This window comes from Mus caroli, unplaced genomic scaffold, assembly GCF_978045245.1.
Source record: "Mus caroli unplaced genomic scaffold, Mus_caroli_1 scaffold_19, whole genome shotgun sequence".
In the NCBI taxonomy this organism is placed as follows: domain Eukaryota; kingdom Metazoa; phylum Chordata; class Mammalia; order Rodentia; family Muridae; genus Mus; species Mus caroli.
In genome coordinates this window covers 62756574-62776317 of record NW_028227274.1, presented here as the reverse complement: position 1 = coordinate 62776317, position 19744 = coordinate 62756574, and the positions used below count along the sequence as shown (strand labels likewise).

The 19744-nt window shown below is 45.5% G+C and overlaps 1 protein-coding gene across 2 annotated transcripts in view; it reads left to right on the top strand.

Moving 5' to 3' along the window:
- Positions 1-7061: 7061 nt before the first annotated feature.
- Positions 7062-19744, top strand: part of Fech (ferrochelatase) — a 33578-nt gene continuing 20895 nt past the window's right edge. The window contains exons 1-3 of one of the 2 annotated variants that reach the window (XM_021150808.2): positions 7062-7226; positions 13130-13253; positions 18349-18468. In XM_021150808.2, the coding sequence (XP_021006467.1) occupies positions 7160-7226; positions 13130-13253; positions 18349-18468 (311 nt within the window). In that variant the 5' untranslated portion in view covers positions 7062-7159. Of the gene's footprint in view, positions 7227-13129; positions 13254-17680; positions 17961-18348; positions 18469-19744 lie in introns of those variants that run through there. The other variant, XM_021150809.3, reaches the window with a different exon arrangement.

Here is a 19744-nt window from a genome sequence, read left to right as displayed (position 1 = left end):
AATGAGATGTTGCAGGCACAGGTCCTCATGCCTGGTAGATCTGGAGAACATCTTTGTTCCCTTTGCTTTGGAGTCACGGTTTTAGAATGGAAGGGGGAGGGTGTGTGTGGAATAAATAGACCTTGGACCATTAGTTTGGGGCATCCTTTAGATGATTGCCAAGGGCTGTGTGCTCGTGGAGACGAGTGTTTTCTCAGAGAGGATCGCAGAGGGGGGCTTACATAAGACAGGTCTCCCCTTCCCCTTGTGTTTCCTGCCTGTCCCAATGTCTCTTCGGGCTCAGCTTGTTCCAGTCTTCTCTTGTAAAATCATATCTCTGGTTTGTGTTTTGAGACATCACTACTTAAGGCAATCCTTCTGCCTCAGCCTCGTCCGTACTCCCATGCCAACAGTTCCTCTTGTAAATTCTATCAACACTTTAGTGAGTGATCCTCCGCCTTCTGATCCTGACTGAAGTCAGTTCAACTTCTGCTCACCCCTTTGTCCCTCACTGTAAATACATTCATTGGACAAACTTAGTGCTTTCTATCTTAGCTGAATGTGAAAAGAACAACTGGAATCAAAAGGCACCTGCCTTTAATCCCAGCACTCAGAGGCAGGCCAGTCTAGTCTACACAATGAGTTCCAGGGCTACATAGAGAGATCTTATCTCAAGAAACCTAAACCAAACAGAAAACATGGTTCTTAGCCCAGAAGTTGTAAACTCCGGATACAGGGTTACAGAACAAATACTTCAGATGAAACCATGGGGTTAGTTGGTTTCAGTATAAAATCAATGGGAGGGAGGAGGTGCAGATGGTATCAAAGCCAGAGCTGTTAGGTTAGCGTCTTAGTTAGGGTTTTACTGCTGTGAACAGACACTATGACCAAAGCAACTCTTACAAAGACATTTAATTGGGGCTGGCTTATAGGTTCTGAAGTTCAGTCCATTAACATCAAGATGGGAGCACGGCAGCATCCAGGCAGGCAGAGCCAAGAGTTCTACATCTTCATCTGAAGGCTGCTAGTGGAAGACTGGCTTCCAGGCAGCTGGGATCTTAAGAGGGTCTTAAGACCACGCCCACAGTGACACGCCTACTCCAATAAGGCCACACCTCCTAATAGTGCCACTCCCTGGGCCAAGCATATACACACCATCACAGTTAAGAGTTGGGGCTCCTTGAGAATTGAGCCCAGCCAAGATGTTGAGGGACTTTAGGCAGAGCATTCATACAAAACAGTGACCACACAAGTGCTGCTCTGAGTGTTCACAAGTGAACATAGCTTCCAGGAGATTCATGTGAAAGCAGAATGATGGGGCTAGAGCCAGATCCTCATGCAAAGGGTGTTCAGAGGCCTGGCTTTTCTGTAGGGAAATCAGAAAGCTGGATCTCTAGCCCATAGCAAAAGAAGCCTGTGGTGTGCCTAGTTTCTGAAGGGAATAAAAGTGGATTGCAAATGTATACACCTTAAAAGAGCCAAGATTGTAGAGCCAAGAAGATAACATCAGGCTTTCTGAGAGTCAGGACACCCCAGGATGCTGGACAGGCTCTGTGGGGACTCTTTTTATCATCCTTGGAAGTTGGGACAAAAGTGCTCTTACAAATATGGGCTCAGAAAAAAAGTTCCAAGCCGTGGGAAGAAATAGTGTGTTCAGTCACATAGTGTGTATCTTAATGTCAGTCCAGTTGCTCCCATTTTGTGCATGCTTCTGATCCTTTAGAAACTCAAGTGTGAATCACAGTGCTACAGGGACAGCACTCAGAGGGACATGTGCAAGATTCACTGTCATCTGCAAAGTTTCTCTGCTCAGGCCATGTGATCTCTCGGGTCCCTTGTGTCCTCTAAATGAAGTTGATGTGCTAATCCCTAGATCTGACTCATTGGATCTCCCTGCCTCTGCCATTTAAGCTCTGGAATTATAGGTGTATACCACGGTACCTGGCTTCAGAAACACAGTTCTTGCTGGGCATAATGGCACCTGCCTTTAATCCCAGCACTCAGAGGCAGGCCAGCCTAGTCTACACAATGAGTTTCAGGGCTACATAGAGAGATCTTATCTCAAGAAACCTAAACCAAACAGAAAACATGGTTCTTAGCCCAGAAGTTGTAAACTCCGGATACAGGGTTACAGAACAAATACTTCAGATGAAACCATGGGGTTAGTTGGTTTCAGTATAAACAGGTATTCAAAGCCTTACCAGTCACTACCAGAAGATAGGGAATGGCCAGGATGGGTTCTTCCATACGAACTTCAAGGGGCATGTGGCCCTCTTGACACGTTAATGTAAGGTTTCTAAATTTCAGAGTTGGAAAAGTAGGGAACTGTTGAGACCTTGTCACTTGCACTGGGAAACTAACACAGGCTCCAAAAGGGTCCCCACCTTTGCAGGTCGCTTCCTCCGGCAACCTTCCAACCCCTGAATCAGGTTTCACATTTGCAGAGTTCACGTCTGACTTCTCTACAGAAACTAGTAGTTCCGGACCCTCTGCATTCTTCTGCCTGTGCTTTCCTCCCTGGCCTCTAGCCACAGCAGACATTGTCTTTGTCTTTGTCATAGACAGCTGCCTAAGTGGCCCTCTAGAATGTTAGTTCCACGTGGATTATTGCCCAGTGCTGTACACTAGGTGACCAACAGCAGGCTTCGCCTTCATACTTGTCTCCTAAGTGAATGAGCTTCTTGTGAGTTCCTTTAAAACTTTCCCACACTTTATCCTCCCCATCACATGGGGCAACACTTTTCTCACTGTGGACACAATGAGTGTGAGCACTAATGGACTCCAAACTCCTGTGGTTAAAGAAGGTCTCATCAAAGCATGAAGCCTTGGGTTCTGGATCTGGTGGGTGGCTTAGGTCTTAATTGTGAGGACAAAGGCTCAGATTTCCTGGAGTGATTATTCTAAGCTCGCCATTTGTCACATGGAGCCAGCCACTGTTTCTCTTGCATGGAGTCCCTTCCCCCCAGCCCCTTTCTGATTAAGGAGACAAAGTCGAGTGATCTAAATTTAGTTCATGTAGCTCAGAGGTGCCAATCACTGCAAATAATGAATTAGGGGAGTCTCCCCTTCCCTGGAGCACTGAGCTGAAACCAACAAATTCATTTTATTTAGAACTCCAGGCTGAACTCCAGAGTGCTGTCTGTGACAGGCAAGTGCTTTATTCACTAATTAAGTCGCCCAGGCTCAGACAAATCTTCTCCCTGGTGACAACGCTGCTTATCTTGGTCCACACAAAGCTGCGTCTTTCAGCCTTCTGTTTGCTAATGGAATCGGTATAGAATTTTTAAAAATGTAAGCTGGCAAAAGGGGAGGGGAAGGAGAGGAAGCATATACGTACACACATATGGAAATCTCATATTTATTTGGCCTTTTAAGGACTTTCAAAATTTCCTGTAACCCAGCATCCAGAACTCACAACTTCTGGACTAAAACCACAGTTTTAAAATTTGTTTGTTGCGGAGACAGGATCTGTCTGTGTAGCCCTGGCTGTCCTGGAACTTGCTGTGTAGACCACGCTGGCCTCAAACTCAGAGATCTGCCTGCCTCTGCCTCAGCGCTGGGATTATAGGCACGCGCCACTATGCCCAACAGGAAGGAACTCTATGTTTGAAGCCAAGTATGGTGGAATGTGCCTGTATTCCCAGTGCTTAAGTGGTGGAGGCAAGAAGACCAGATGAGTTGAGGCTTAACTCAGCTGCATAGTAAGTTCAAGGCCAACCTGGGCTACAGGTGTCCCTGTCTCAAGAAAATGAAGCAGCAAAATACACCTGTGTTTTCTATCAGCCTTAAATAGAATTCATATGAAGTACATTTTAGCTGCTTTTATTTCATAAGAATTTTTTTAAAAATCCACTGTGGGAAGCTGTTGGTTTTGATGTAAGCGCAACCTCAAATAATATCATTTTTGTAATCAGAGTCAAAAATTAGCAAAAGGGCTTAGCCTGGTGGCTTGGGCCTGTAAATCCATGGACAGGGGAAGCCGAGGCAGGAGGGTGATGGGTTAAAGGAATGTCTAGACACTAATTAGATAAATAACTCAAAATCACATTTTCCTTTGCTTGTTTCCTATTTTGAGCGTGTGTTCATACTCATGAGTGCTGTGGTGTGTGTGTGTGTGTGTGTGTGTGTGTGTGTGTGTGTGTGTGTGTGTGTGGCGGACAGAGGACAGTTTTCTGAGTCAGTGCTCTCCTTCCGTCATGGACTCCAGGAACTGCAGATGGCCAGGCTTGGGCAGCAAGCACATCCCCTGTTGAGCTATCTCCTTACCAGCCCAGGTTTGGCTTTCTTTTTACGACCCATGAATCCGCTGTGTGTACATCAAGAAGCTTAACAGGGAGAGACTTTAGAGTTTTTCAAGTCAGTAAAAACAAAAAACAAATAACAACAACAACAACAGCAAAAACCAATGTAAGTAAGGGAAAGAAATGCCCATTATTTTTTAAAAGAATGTTAATTGGATTAACGTCTGGAATAAAGTATATGGTCAGTTTTTTGTTTGTTTGTTTGTTTTGTTTTTTTGTTTTTTGTTTTTTGTTTTTTGTTTTTTTTTGTTTTTTTTTTGCTTTCTGGTCACACATAAATTTAACCTGTCACACATAAATTTAACCAGGCTGCAGATTTTGTGGGAATTGGCCGCATTTTGCCTTGTCACTAATCATTAGCATGTCCCTGGGAGGGGCCAAGGAACTCTTGTTATCTCTGCTTAACAGGAGTTCCCAGCACCCAGCATGGCAGAGTGACTCCTTCAGGGCCTCCCAGAGGTCACAGACAAGACATCTCTACATCACGTAGTAGCACAGCATTTCCAAGTGTGTTGTGGGACTTCTGTTGTTAATTTTCTAATTGAACTTTAGAAGAGTTCCAGCCTTAGATGGGAAGCCCTGTCCGTAAAGGCCATCTTGTAGTGGGTATTCTGGTGTTGACAGAGTTGATTTCATGTGATAGGCGATTGACTCAGGCATTTTATAAGACTTCTGGGTCCTCCCAACTCTGTTGCCATTTCGTCCAGATGTTTGTCTCTGCCTGGGCATTTCCCCTCATCTCCACCTATCTCAAGAGAAAGGCAGCAGCCCCCTCAGGAAGCCAGTATCTGCTCTTTCTCTCTGCCTGTATCTCCTGACTTTACCTCAGTCTCTCTTTAGGGCAATCTCAATGCCATTTTGATTTTGAGAGTCAAGAATTGGCAAACAACTTGGCCTGGTGGCTAAGTGTTGCAATCTCAGCTACTGGAGAGGCTAAGGCAGGAGGATGGCAAGTTCAAGGTCTGCCCTGGCACCTTACAAACCCCTGCCTCAAAATGAAATGTAAAAAGAGGCCTGCTGGAGCTGGGGAGGAGGCAGTGAGGTGAGGTAATTTGACACTTCTCAGGGAACATCATGCTTGAGTTTGAAAACCCTGTCTCATACATTAGAGTTTACATGGGTCTTATAAACACAATAAACCAGTAAAGCCAAGAGTGAGGGAGAGCTCAGATTTTAGCTACAGAAAGCTAATGTTCAGGTTGATCTGGGCTCCATCTTTTCTCAGCTAACCTACCTGCCTCCCTTCCTTCTTCCTTCCCTCCCTCCCTTCCTTTCCTTAAGCCCCCATGAAGACTTCTATCAGTCTTACCCTTTGGTTCTCTCTTCCTAGAACACTCTGAGTCTTTCAAAATACCATTCTTCCGTTCTGCTAAGTCTCTCCACAGCCTTTTTTTTTTTTAAATATTTTTTCATTTACTCTCTTCACATCCCAATATCAGCCTGCCCCTCATCCCAGTCCTCCCCTTTCACAGCTTCTCCCCTCTCACAGCTTCTCCCCTCATCTTCTCCTCTGTGAAGGGGGAGCCCCTTCCCCCTGGTATCCCACTACCACCACCACCCCACACACAGATTAGTCACTGTAGGACTAGGCATATCCTCTCACACTGAGGCCAGACAAGGCAGACCAGTTAGGGGAACAGGATCCACAGGGGTGCAGCAAATTCAGGGACAGCCCCACTCTCCTGTTGTTGGGGGATCCACATGAAGACCAAGCTGCATGTTTGCTACATATGGGGGGCGGGATAGGTCCAGGGCATGCTTGCTCTTTGGTTGGTGGCTCAGTCTCTGGGAGTCCCCAATGGTCCAGGTTAGTTGACTCTGTTGGTCTTCCCGTGGAGTCCCTATCCTCTTCGGGACACTCAAATCCTTCCCCCCACCTCTTCCACAAGACTCCCTGAGCTCCATTTAATGTTTGGCAGTGGGTTTTGCATCTGTTTTGGTCAGCGTTGGGTGGAGCCTCTCAGAGGACAGTTATGCTAGGATCCTGTCTGCAAGCATAACAGAGTATCATTAATAGTGTCAGGGATTGGTTCTTGTCCATGAGATGGGTCTCAATTTGGGCCAGTCATTTGTTGGCTATTCCCTCTTCTCTGCTCTGTGGGCGACTCTAGCAGTGGAGGCAGGAGGACATGGATCTGGAAGTGGCCACTTTCTGTAGCCAGTCAGGACTCCCAGTGGAGGGATAAGGACAGCAATCCACTCACAAAACCTTCAACCTAAAATCTGTTGCCAACAAGATGTGCAGGCACAGCCCTTTCTTAATCCTGTCTGCACCAGGCTTCCTGACCACCCTGTCAAACTCTGCTACAGAAAGAGGGATGCTGCCAAAGCTAAGAATGGAGCTACACACACACCACGCACGCGCGCCAAACCCCAACAAAACCCCCACCCTCTTTCTTCTCTGGAGACAAGGAAAAAGGGTCTGCACTTTGTGGTGCAGCAGCAAAGCAACCAAACTGGAGAAGGGAGGCAAAAACATGGGCACGTCAAAGGACAGTTATGGAAACATCTAGAAAGTCTTTTGCCCAGTCGTGGCTGTCGTTCCAGTTTCGACCAGGTTGGCAGAAGCGACCGGAAGATCCTCTGGCGCCGCAGACCTAGCGGGATCAGGTGCGCTGACCCGTGGTGGCAGGAGCGGGTCTCCAAGCCACTGGCCTTATCTTGGCCGGTTGCAGCTTCCAGCTTCTGGCTGCCCCAGCCTACAAGCCCCGCCCTCCTGGGCCCGCCCCCGAGGGCGGACCTCCTGCTGGCCCCGCCCCGGCGGCGACGGCGCCGGGCGCAGTGATAAGGCGCTGTGGCGCGGGTGCGGAGCGCTGCCAGGTCGGCGTTCCCGGGCCTTGCCGGAGCGCCGCCGCAGAGGATCCCTGGCCGTCCCGGAAATGCTTTCGGCCAGCGCCAACATGGCTGCGGCCCTGCGGGCTGCGGGCGCTCTGCTCCGCGAGCCGCGTAAGTTGGGTTGCGTCTGCGTTTGCGAACGTGAAGAGCGTCCGGGAGGCCGCGGGTTCAAGTCGCCCAGGGCCAGCTGCGGGGCTCTAGCAGTAGCTGATTTAGTGTTTTCCTGGAAGGTCTCTGAAGGACCTAACACCTGAACCGTAACGTAGGCGTCCTTGTCACTATCACTGTTGGCATCTCTCTTGCAGTCTCTGCTGATGCATCAGATGGCGGTCACGGTGCCTACTGCTGCTGCTTTGCCAAAGCCAATGCCCAAGCCAATGCCAGGACTTCTGGGTAGCGGGACCCACAGTGGGGAGGCCTAGAGTTGTTTTTTTGTTTTTTTGTTTGTTTGGTTTTGGTTTTGTGGGATATCTGGAGAACAAATGAGACCTCAAGTGTTGCAGGTTCAGTTTGTGAATGTAGGATGTGCCCACTAGAGGAGCTGGGACCCTGGGTGGAGCATACTTTGTTGGGACAGAACTGAGCAAAGACACTTTGAGCCAGGGTCCCAACTTACTTGCTATGAAGATTGGGATGCAGGTGAAGTACTGAGCATTGAGCCCCTCCGTTACTGATGTCAAAGACTGCCACAAATGAGCCCGCTTAATGAATTTGAATGGTGACTAGACCTGACTTTTTTCAAAGGAGTTTCCTAATGTGTCCATTTGACACCTCCTTTGGGTAGAGAAGATCTGCTCTGAATATCCACACATTATTGCTGGTGCCTTTGTTGCAAGACTAATTCAGTAGTACAGTGAAGATCAGCTCCCTAAGAACATTGGGAAACAATGTTTCAGATAGGGACAGTGCCAGCCAAGGAAGTCCTGAATTAATCTTTTCTTTCACTATCCTTTCCAGTGGCCAGTAAAGTCCAACAGACCCGAGATTTGAGGTCATGAAACAACATGAGAAGTGAAATTATTTTCTGTGTAAGTCAGAAGTAACTAAGTGAAAGGATTTAAAAAACAAAAACAAAACCCCAGTATATCTCAATTCCAACTGTATTACAGGCCCCGGTGCTTTAAAAAAAATTTTTTTTATATATGCATACCATGTATTTTGGTCATATTCACCTCCAGTTCTTTCTCCTACCTTCAAGATTCATGCCCACTTCCTACCCCTCCCACTGCACCCCCCTTTTTTTTAACTGGTAAATCCAGTTTATTCTATCCATACACCCACGAGCGTAGAGCCACCCACTAGAGCATAGTCAACTTATGGGGGGGGGCACACATTTAAAAAGAGCCTGACTCCCCCCCTCTTCTCCAGAGGCCATCAGTTGACAGGCAGGGTCAGGGGCTCAGGAGCCCCTAACCACATCATGATGGAATGTTACCTGGTTTGATCTTGTGCAAATCTTGTGCCACAGCTGCAGCAAGGTCACGGTGCAGCTGTCTTGTCATGTCCAGTGTTTTGCCCTGGGCCTCTACCATCTTTCTCCTCCCTCTCCTGCTGTGTTCCCGGAGCTTTGTGTGGACAGTGGGTCCGATATGGCCATTGGCAGTGCAATGCTTGGTTCTTTACTCTTTAACTAGTTGTGAATTTCTGTGTTAACAGCTCACACTCTACTTTTTAAGGCTACCATCTTAAAAAGTTACCACCTTATCGTACTTTTATCATTTTGGCTGACAGGAAAAGATTAATATTAGTTAAGAGGAAATTTGAGTATATTCCGCAACTGAATTCTGGAAGCAAAACTGGAAAAAAAAACAAAAACAAAACAGCTTTACCTTCTATATTTTTTTTATCATTTAGAATTAATAGCCGGGCGGTGGTGGCGCACGCCTTTAATCCCAGCACTCGGGAGGCAGGCGGATTTCTGAGTTCGAGGCCAGCCTGGTCTACAAAGTGAGTTCCAGGATAGCCAGGGCTATACAGAGAAACCCTGTCTCGGGAAAAAAAAAAAAAGAATTAATAAGATGCTTTTTCCAGTGGTTATATAACACACACACACACACACACACACACACACTAAGAGTTCTGTATTTTCTTCGTCAAGAACTCTGTAGATCTATGCACATTTTTTAAAACTATCTTTCTCGGGATCACTTTTTTATTTTACTGTGTATATTTTGAAATATACAAAATTGTAGTTTCTTATGTATCCGATGGTTTTATTATGCTTAGTTCCGCCTACTTAAAATTTATTTTTATTCTTCACTCTGTGTCAGTGTGTAAGTATGTGCCTAGGCCTACAGAGTCCTACAGAGGCCAGAGGGGTCAGATCCCCTTAGAGCTGGAGTACAGGTCTTTGTGGGCTGTTCAGTGTGAGTGCTAAGAACCAAAGCTGGGTCCTATGCAAGAGCATCAAGGGCTGTCAACCACTGAGCCAACTCTCCATCTTTGATTTTTTTTTTTTATGCCTAAGGTACATATACATATCCGCGATATCTTCTGCTTCATTTATGCAGTATACGTAAAAGCAGACTGTCATCAATATGATACTCGGAGATTTTTTTTCTTGATATGTTCAAAGTAAAACTTCTATTCTTTTTGAAGATTTGTTTTAAATTGTATGTGTGACACTATGTATGTGTGGGGATTTGTGCATGTGAGCGCAGATACCCCAGGCATGGGATCTGGAACTGGGGTACAGGTGTTTGTAAGCTGCCAGATATGGATGCTGGGAACTGAACTCAAGTCCTTTGCAAGAGCAGCAGGTACTCGTAAGCCCTGAGCTCTCCAGTCCTGATATATCTTAATTTTTATTTATTTATTTAAGCATTTTTAAAAAGATTTATTTATTTATTTATTTATTTATTTATTACATCTAAGTACATTGTAGCTGTCTTCAGACACACCAGAAGAGGGCATCAGAGGGCATCAGATCTCATTACAGGTGGTTGTGAGCCACCATGTGGTTGCTGGGATTTGAACTCTGGACCTTTGGAAGAGCAGTCGGGTGCTCTTACCCACTGAGCCATCTCACCAGCCCTATTTATTTATTTTTTAAAGATTTATTTGTTAATTTTATGTATGTGAATACTCTGTTGCTGTCTTCAGACACACCAGAAGAGGGCATTGGATTCTGTGAGAGATGGTTGTGAGCCACCATGTGGTTGCTGGGAATTGAACTCAGGACCTCTGGAAGAGCAGTTAGTGCTCTTAATCGTTGAGCCATCTCTTTAGCCCATATTTTAATTTTTAAATGGTCCAGAAATCACATTGGTTTTGAAAGTTCTCCTAACATGGATTTTTCAGTACAGTGTTGGGTGAGGGACAGTGACAGTCCTTTTCCTGTCCGATGTTACAATCCTTTGGAACAACAAGACCATACTAAGTAGCCAAATCTGGGGAGCAAGCCCCCTTACCTCTGCTTCTGAGGTAGTGTAGGATCTTACTTCATTTTACTGAGTGTATGTACTTTGTACAGTTTGTATGGGTTTCTCTGTGACATTTTTATACAAGCATATGACTCTTTGAGCCTACTCACCTCTTCTGTTATCGTCTCGGACCACCTGCTGCTTGTACCCTTCTATATCTGTAACAGCCCAGTAGTTGGAGAGGGATGTTTTAGGGATGTGTTTAGAGGGGTATGTTAATCGTAAGTCTCAGGAGGAAGGATCCCTTATCAGTACCCACATTTGGTCAGCCGCGGACAAGAAGTTTGTAAGCCAGGGCGTGGGAATAGTCAGGAAGCTGGGAAATTGTACTAGGAAATCCTGATGGACTAGCTGGGGAATAATCTGGTCCTACTCCCCCCCCCCCCCGCCCCGCCCCCGGTGCTGCTCCTTTTGTTAGGTTCATAGAAAGAAATTTGTTCATGACCATCCCAAAGTCAGAATTCTGTTATCATGGCCCAAAGCCTCTGATAGAATGTCATTCGTATAGGGACTTGGAGACAGTGTGCACGATTGAATACCTGGTTAGATCGCATCATGTAGTTCATATTTAAATGTCTTCAAACAAGGGGATGTGTGTCGTTTGAGACTTCATTTGAGTGGAACAGAACTTAGGTCCGTCTTCTCACTCTGCCTTAATTTAGTGAGGCTCCCCCGGCATAAACTCATAGACTGGGCTCCATTGGGAGTGTGCATGAGGTAGTTTATTGATTGGTTTTGAGGCAGAGTCTGGCTCAAACCCTGGCTGGTCTCAAATGAAAGATCCCCCTGCCTCAGCTTGCTGATGCTGTGGTCACAGGTACGTACCACCACGTAAACCTGTATGTCATAAACATGGACCCTCATGCGAACATGTCCATCCCAGGCATGTCCCACCATGTGAACATTTGCAATCTGGGTCTAAAGACATCTCGGCGAGCTGGAGATACCAGTCTCTCCTGTTTTGTTCCGTTTGGGTGATTTAAAGCAGTTGGAGCAGGTGTGGTTGCTCGTCTCTAGAAGCTCCTAAATGAAACTATTATATTATACTAGCCCCTGTCATGTGACAGATGTTACAGAACACCCCTCTTGTTTTTTTTTTTTTTTTTCTTGAATCTTCAGTGTTTCCTCCAGCAAGGACTCATCTTGTTATGGAGTGGATATTAAGGCTTTGTGAGATTGTAGTCTGACCCAAGCCACACTGCTATGAAGTGGAGATCTGAACTTAGTCAGACCTCTTTGATCCAGCTTGAGCTTCACCCTCATCGGGGCTCATAGAGGGGAATAAAGACAGAAGATGACTGATCCCATACTAATTTCTAGCCTGGTATTATGAGAGCGGAAAAGGAGGTCAAGTGCAGTAGCTACCACCGTCCCCTATTATCTTCCTCAGCACTAATTTGTGGTTTTAGTTTAACTTTATAGTCTGTTTAAGGACAAATACTCGGTGTCGCAACTCAGCCACTCAGCGCAGCACACATACTCCTTGGTTCAGTTTTTTTTTTTTTTTTTTTTTTTTTTTCATGGCCCACCCCGTAACCTTGTGGAGCCGAGGTCAGGAGTATAGAAAGGGGGATGCGTGTCCCACATAGAACAACAAGACCTGTGCCTCAGCCTTAACCAGTAGACCTTTATAACTGCCGGGAAGCAATCTTGAACTTTCCTAAACCCCTGTGGAGAAGAGGCCTTGAGAGAGTTGACCTTCGAGCTTTCTTGCCTTTCTTTTTTGTTTTGTTTTGTTTTTCCAGACAGGGTTTCTCTGTGTAGCCCTGGCTGTCCTGGAACTCACTTTGTAGACCAGGCTGTCCTCGAACTCAGAAATCCGATTGCCTCTGCCTCCCAAGTGCTGGAATTAAAGGTGTGCGCCACCACTGCCCCGCACTTGCCTCTCTTCCTATTACCAACTCTTTCCTACTACCCCATTGGCTACCCTGAATGGCACAAACTGCTTATAGGGATGGTAACATCTGTCCTCCGGAGGGTAGATGTGGGGAAGAAGCCTGTAGAGACTCTGGAATTGGTGGAGGAGCTTAGGGGAGAGGGAATTTTTGAGCTCTGTGTCTGGGGAGCCTGGCTTGTCATGCCGACCGAGTGTTGGGCTCTGGGGACTGTGGGGACTCTACACCTCATGGTGCATTCATTCAGAAGAGAATGTTCCCCCTTCTCATCGTCAGAGCACCACTGAGGTTCCCATTCATGGATGCTTTACCCGGAAGGCTTGCAGACAGAAGTGGGATCCACACTGAGTTGGGAACTGGCTCATTTTCTACTCTAAATGACCTTCCACACAGTGCTTCTTACCTCTCCTCGGAGGTTCTAGGGATAAGATCTGAGCAAAATTTGCAGCCAGGACATGGTGAGAAGGTGTGGCTAGCTTCTAAGACAATCAAGCAACCCTGGAAAAAGGAACTTGTATTCCAGCCCACAGGAGAAAGAGGCCTTCAGTGGGTTTCCCTACCTGCAGAGACGCGGGGAAAATCACCTCTGCCATAGCAGCATTTTAAAATTTAAAGCCAGGAATTATGCCCTGAGGGCCTCTTGAAAAGAAATTACTTTCCGACTAGGTTTCATGCTAGCACTTTAATTTTGTCACAGTGGTGCACGGCAGCTCAAGGGCCTGTCAGCCATGGAGGTGCCAGTCGGGTGCTGCGGTGGCAGCCACTACGGAGAAGGTACATCATGCCAAGACCACCAAACCCCAAGCTCAGCCAGAAAGGAGGTAACTTCTGTCTCAAATAAGGTTCTCCTTGTTTTGTTTTGTTTTTTTTTCTATTGTGACAAACATGAGTGGGTTCGAGCAACCTATGGGGAGAGGTACTTAGGAAAATCTAATATATTTATTAGCAATGGTGTAATATTTTCTTGGTTTCCTTTTAACATCTGTTAAATAATAGGTTTTAAGGACTAACAAAGGGCATATAGTTAAATATAGTCTTCAGTCATATAAGAATCTGGCCTTGGTATATGTCAATATATCAAATCAATTATGTATATACCAGAACCCTCTGTATGAACTGAACATATTTATGCCTATGAAACAAATGCTTTGTATAGGATAAAAAGTAGTTAACCTACCAAGAACTTCTCCAGGAGATTCTACCATTACTGCTTTTAGCTTTTCACATAACAAACATAATTGCCAATGACATGCTACGGCTTATAGCTTATTAAGGAAATAGAGTGTACTTCATTCATTCTTGGTGTTTTTTGGGTGGAGGCAGTAACCAGGGTGTGTGTTTTCTTCAGCAGCCTCTGAGAATAACCTCTGTGATAGAGAAGGACACATTTTATACAGGGGGAATTGTTCAGATCTAAGAAGGAATTCGCTGAGTCATAGCGACATCATTATTTTCTTGCCAAGCAAGACGTCACTCTAGAGCTGGACGGAGGACGGGTTACTTTCCTATCACTGTGATAAACCACAGCTTATCGAAGAGTGTATTTGGGCTTCTAGTTTCGAGGGAGTCAAAGGCAGGGCAACTAGACCAGCATCAGAGAGCTCCCCTCTTGAACTACAGCAGGAAGTAGGGAGAGCAAACCTGGAATGGTGTGAGTCATGAAACCTGGGAATCCAACCTCAGTGACATATACTTCCTCCAGCAAGACCAGACCTCCTAAACCCATCCACACGGTCCCACCAGGAAGGGACCAAGTATTCGGATGCCCTAGATTGCAGAGGGCATTCTCATTCAGACCACCATGACCATGTGCATGAAATGTTTTCATTTTGTGATGGTTATTTTCCATCGTGTTGTGGGCTCATTGATTGAAGGCTGCAAAACTGAGGTTGATTTAGGATATGGGATTAGGGATAGGTCCCAAATCCCTTCCCCTCAACTCTGTCTTCCTGGGATACAGAGTTAGTGGGTAAGATAGGAAACATACGTGTGCCTAGCAGGATGCTGGCCCCCTGTCCCTGTGGTCCCTTACGACTTGAGAAAAGTATTAGTGTGAGCTGAAGGACTGGTTTGATGAGGAAGGAGCCTAGAAGAAAGATTATTTCATTGCTGTATTTTGTAGTGACAAAAGTCAATAATAAAAGTGGCCTTATATTAATTGGCAAAATTAAATAAAGTTAGGGTCTACTAAATGACTTTATATAATTTTATAAAAAAGTAGAAAACTCAAGTGGAAAGAAAGGATTTAAAAGTCATAATCTTACCATCTAGTGGGTTTTTTTTTTAATATTTTTTATTTATATGAGTACATTGTAGCTGTCTTCAGACACACCAGAAGAGGGCATCTGATCACTTTACAAAGATGGTTGTGAGCCACCATGTGGTTGCTGGGGATTGAACTCAGGACTTCTGGAAGAACAGTGTTCCTAACCACTGACCCATCTCTCTAGCCCATCTAGTGTTTTATTATGCACTTATATATCCTTACTGACATGCAAACAATGCTGTATATATTATTTTACAGTTTTTAATCTACTGTCACCAAGGATCTACACATACTTTCTATGTGTGTTTTTTTTTTTTTTTTTTTTTTTTTTATCTTGTTGCTGTGACAAAATACCCTACAAAGTCAACATAAAGAAGGGCTTTAGCCGGGCGTGGTGGCGCACGCCTTTAATCCCAGCACTCGGGAGGCAGAGGCAGGCGGATTTCTGAGTTCGAGGCCAGCCTGGTCTACAGAGTGAGTCCAGGACAGCCAGGGCTATACAGAGAAACCCTGTCTCAAAAAACCAAAAAAAAAAAAAAAAAAAAGAAGGGCTTTATTCTCGCTCACCGTTTCTGGGCACAGTCCATGGCGGCGGCAGAGTGTGAGGTGGCTGGTCACACTTTACATGTGCACACAGGAAGCAGGGAGAGAGGAATGAAAGCTGGTACCTAGCTTGCTTTCCCCTGCTCATCCATTCCCAGATGCATGGACAGGCGCTGCCCGTGGTTAAAGTAGACAGTCCTACCACACTTAACTCAGTCTAAACGTCCCCTTACAGGCACACTAAAGGCTTGTCTCCTAGGCGGTTCTATAGACTGTCAAGTTGACAGTCAGTCTTAGCTATCTTGAGTAGTTTAGGAGTATATTCAGTAAGTCACAGTTTAGTTATGTGAGCCCACATTGCAGGCATTGGCTACATCTAGTTTGGAATATGTGACATGCTAATGTATGGAGTATGCTTGGCGATCGTTCTGATGCCAACGGTTTGGAAGACATTGTGCTGTTTAGTGCTTGGCTTGAGCTAAACTACAACGCTGACCAGCTGCTGTACTAGCTTAGGAGTCCGCAGGCTTTTAGGAGGAAGATGGCTGCTTATTTATTTACTAGATTTTTATAGGCCACACCATCTCCTTTGTTGCTCTTTACCTTTGCCGGGACAATGTCAAGGCAGCCATAGGTAAAACAAATGCAAGGGCAGGGCTTTGTTTGTCTCTGTGTGTGTGAGGCTGTGTGCAAGTGTAAATTTGGCGTGGATTCGGTTGTTACCTATTGTTTCTGTTCTAGAAATAGCAGAGATCCTTGGGTCACTGATGTATTGTAGGTTCAGAACTGAGGCTTTATTGTTCTTCATCAGTGCTATCTTGATGCCATAGAATAAAATGACTGTGTGTTAACGGATGAGCTCCTATTATGCACATTTCACGGTTCAAAGGGAAAGCTTTGGCCTTTCAAAGTCCCAGAATATAACAAACGCAAAGCATTTAAACTTCTCGGAGTAAGTTTTAAAATCTGTGTCTTCACTGTGCATACAATTATGTCCAAACAAAGAGAGCTGTGGCCAGGCAGACCTTGGTCTCAGGTGTGGTCTGTCTGGAGGGAAAAAAGAGACAGAGACCCTTGATTAAAGCCTTGCACTTCATACTCCAAAACAGAGTGCAGTCGGGCTAATGCACCATTCACCATGCACAACACAGTTTTGAATTAAGTGTTCCGTGTGTTGGGGGGTGGGGGGGTCTTTCAAATCATATGCGACTCTTTCATGTTTAAAATCAACACGGGTTTGCAAAGACGTGAGCAGGGCACAGTAACATGCGCTTTAAAGCCACTCCTGTTCTGAGCTCAGGTGTCACGGGTGGAAAGCACAGTTCTAAATCCTGTTTGCACTTTGATACCCTCTGTGGCTTAGGTAAGTCTTTTAGCCCGGGCTTTCTTAACCAGTAATCTGTTAACTGGCAGCAATCCATAGGGAAAGCACTTAATTTATTAGAAGTCACAGATTTCGAGGGTGAAAAGACAAGAACTCGGGGGGGGGGGAAGATGGGTGGTCTCAGTGGGAAGATTAGGGGAGACTGTAGTCTCACCAGGTGATGGTGCATCTGGCATGTTCAGGAGCAAGAAAACTCAACAGCCCCGTCTAGCTGTAGCATTTTTGTATGAAAAAAAGTTTTGTAGAGGCTAGGGAGATGGTTCTGGGTTCAGGGTCTGCTTTCAGTCTGGGTTGAACTTCCTACACCCACATAAAATCTGGGCACAGTTTTGTGTGTCGTAATCCCGAGCATTGGGAGTTGGTCAGGAGCAGGAAGAGTCTAGGGGTTCACTATTCAGTTAGTGGAGCTGAGTTGCTAAGCTTCAGGTCAAAAAATAAAGTAGAAAACAGTAAAGGAGGACAGCAGACATGAAGCCTCTGGCCTCTGTGTGTGCACTGATGGATCCGTGTGGCATCGCATACATGCGCACATACGCAGGTGCCACATATGCACACACAGAGTTTTGTCATATCTTAAGTATAATTGCTTGGTATAATCCTCTTAGTGAAAAGAGGATTAGATCTTCTCTCACTACAGACCGGAAGGTATTTTTGCTTGTCACTGCTGAGGTAAGGAAGTATCCTGGTTTGGTTTGTGTTGCTATAACAAAATGTCAGCCAAAACCAGCTCGGGGAGGAAAGGGTTTATTTGGTTTGCAGGCTACAGACTGGCGTTGAGGGAAGCCAGGGCAGGAGCTGAAGCAGAGACTACAGAGGAATGGTGCTTACTGGCCTCCCCCGTGGTCTGCTCACCTTGCTTATATAACCCGAAACCGCCTCCCCAGTGGTCACAACCACTGCACACCGATTCAAGAAAATGTCTGACTGACGTGGCCACAGACCGTTGTGAGGGAGGCATTTTTCCTCTTGGTGTTGCCTCTTCCCAAGTGACTCTGGTTTGTTTTCATGTTGTCAAAAATTAACCAAAACAGGTTAGCACATAAGTGTACTCTTCCATGGTATGTTATATTGCCAGCCAGACTGTGGAGGCGAGGGATATTACTAAACACCCACAGGAGAATCCTCTACAGCGAAGGGAAGGCAAACAGAACCCATTTAGCTCAGGAATAATTTCCTACATGACCAAAGAGGCGGGAACAGATTAAAGAGCAAGCGATAGACTCATCGAGGTGTTCAAATAAAAGGGGAACATTTCTCCGTGGAACAGAGCTCACTCTGTGGTAGATTGTGCTGAGTATGTAAAGAATACAGCGAGGTCACCAAATAATGTTGAAGGTAAGATGTTGGCTTTAATTTTAGCATACAAAGCAACCTTAACCTCTGGAAAGCCAGACCTGCGTAGTTAAACGAAGCACTAGCACCTACAGGTCTTTTGGCCACTGAACAATTTTTGATTTCTAAAACTTTCTGTCTCTAAAGAATTGGATCTTTGTTCAAGACTGACAGAAAAATAGAGCAATTGAGGTCCGTTGATGCCAACATAGGGCTGGCCTAGAGACCAGAATCAGAGTTTGAAGTGGGTCAGTGAAGAAGTGGAGGCCCTCTGTGCCTGAGGAGACAGCCCTGTGATGGCAGCATCGGGCCTTCAGGTTCTTATCAGCTGAAGTAATTTCTGCCCCGGAGCAAGTGAAAGTGTGGCAATGAGCTGTTTTATCTTGTGTAGGAAGCCAAAAACGGGCATATTAATGTTAAACATGGGAGGCCCCGAAACCCTTGGAGAAGTTCAAGACTTCCTTCAGAGGCTCTTCCTGGACCGAGACCTCATGACACTTCCCATTCAAAAGTAAGTTATGCTGTGTGGAGTGTCGTGTGTGGGGTGCATTTGTCATCTGTGCGGCTCTGGCCGTGGTCACGGCAGCACCTGTGTCTTCTGTAGGGAAGCAGAGGGAAATGGTATGCAGAGCCCTACAGCAGGAGAGCCAGTTAGCCAGCACTCTCCTTGGGCCCTCTCCTCCCAGGCCCTGGGAGTTACAGCTGTCTAAGCATGGCTAAAGTAACTTTAAAGTGTTGCAGATTTGTAAAGATGTATTTGTAATGATTAACATTGAAGAAGCATTGGTTATCATTTCCTGTACTTGAGGGTGGACTATGGCTTTCTCTCCTCCTTTCTATTCTTACTTCCTTGCTTCCTTTTCTGTCATTTCCTTTCAAAAGACATTTTGCAATAAAGAAATGAACTCGAGTATATCCCTGTAACTATGCAAATGATACATTTACACTAAAAAGCAAATGTCCCTTTCTCCTCACTGGAGTTCCAGCACCAGTTAACCAAATACTATTCCTGTTTTATTTGAAATAGCGTATGCATACCGGAGCCTGTCTATACCTGCCCGCATTCTTCCCTCTTTGTTATACAAACGGGAATACTTGCCTACCTTATTTGTCACTTTTGTGGGGTTTTTCATAATAGTGTTCTGTTTCATAACAGATTATATAGATCTGTCAAATTTCCTCCTGACGGTTTTGATTACATCTTTATCTAGCTTGCACCTCATTGGCAGACAGCTGTTTACAGTGTGGCTGTAGACCCTGTGTTGTGTACCTCACTGCCCACATACGCAGCCGTACAGGATTAACATTCATTTTGCTAAATTAATAGCAGTGTGGACTATGGAGGGGGCTCGGAGTTTAGTTCTTAAAATCCACACCCTTGTTTGTTTGTTTGTTTGTTTGTGGCTGTAATATCAGCACTGGGGAGGAAGCTGACCCTCCAGCCTAGCTTGCCTAGTAAGTTCCAGGCCAGGGAGAAACCCTGTCTGTTTTTTGTTGTTGTTGTTGTTTTGTTTTGTTTTGTTTTAAGGTGGTTGTGCAGAGAAAAATGTTCAAGGTCTTTTTCTGGTCTATATATACACACAAGCACGCACACCTCTGCACTCTGCACCTGAACATATCTGTGCCTCCTTACACACAGACATACTTTGTTTTTTGGTTTGGTTTGGTTTTGGGTTGTTTGTTTGTTTGGTTGGTTGGGTTTTTTTGGTTTTTAGAGACAAAGTTTCTCTATGTAGCCTTGGCAGTCCTAGAACCCCCTCTGTAGACCAGGCTGGCCTTGAGCTTAT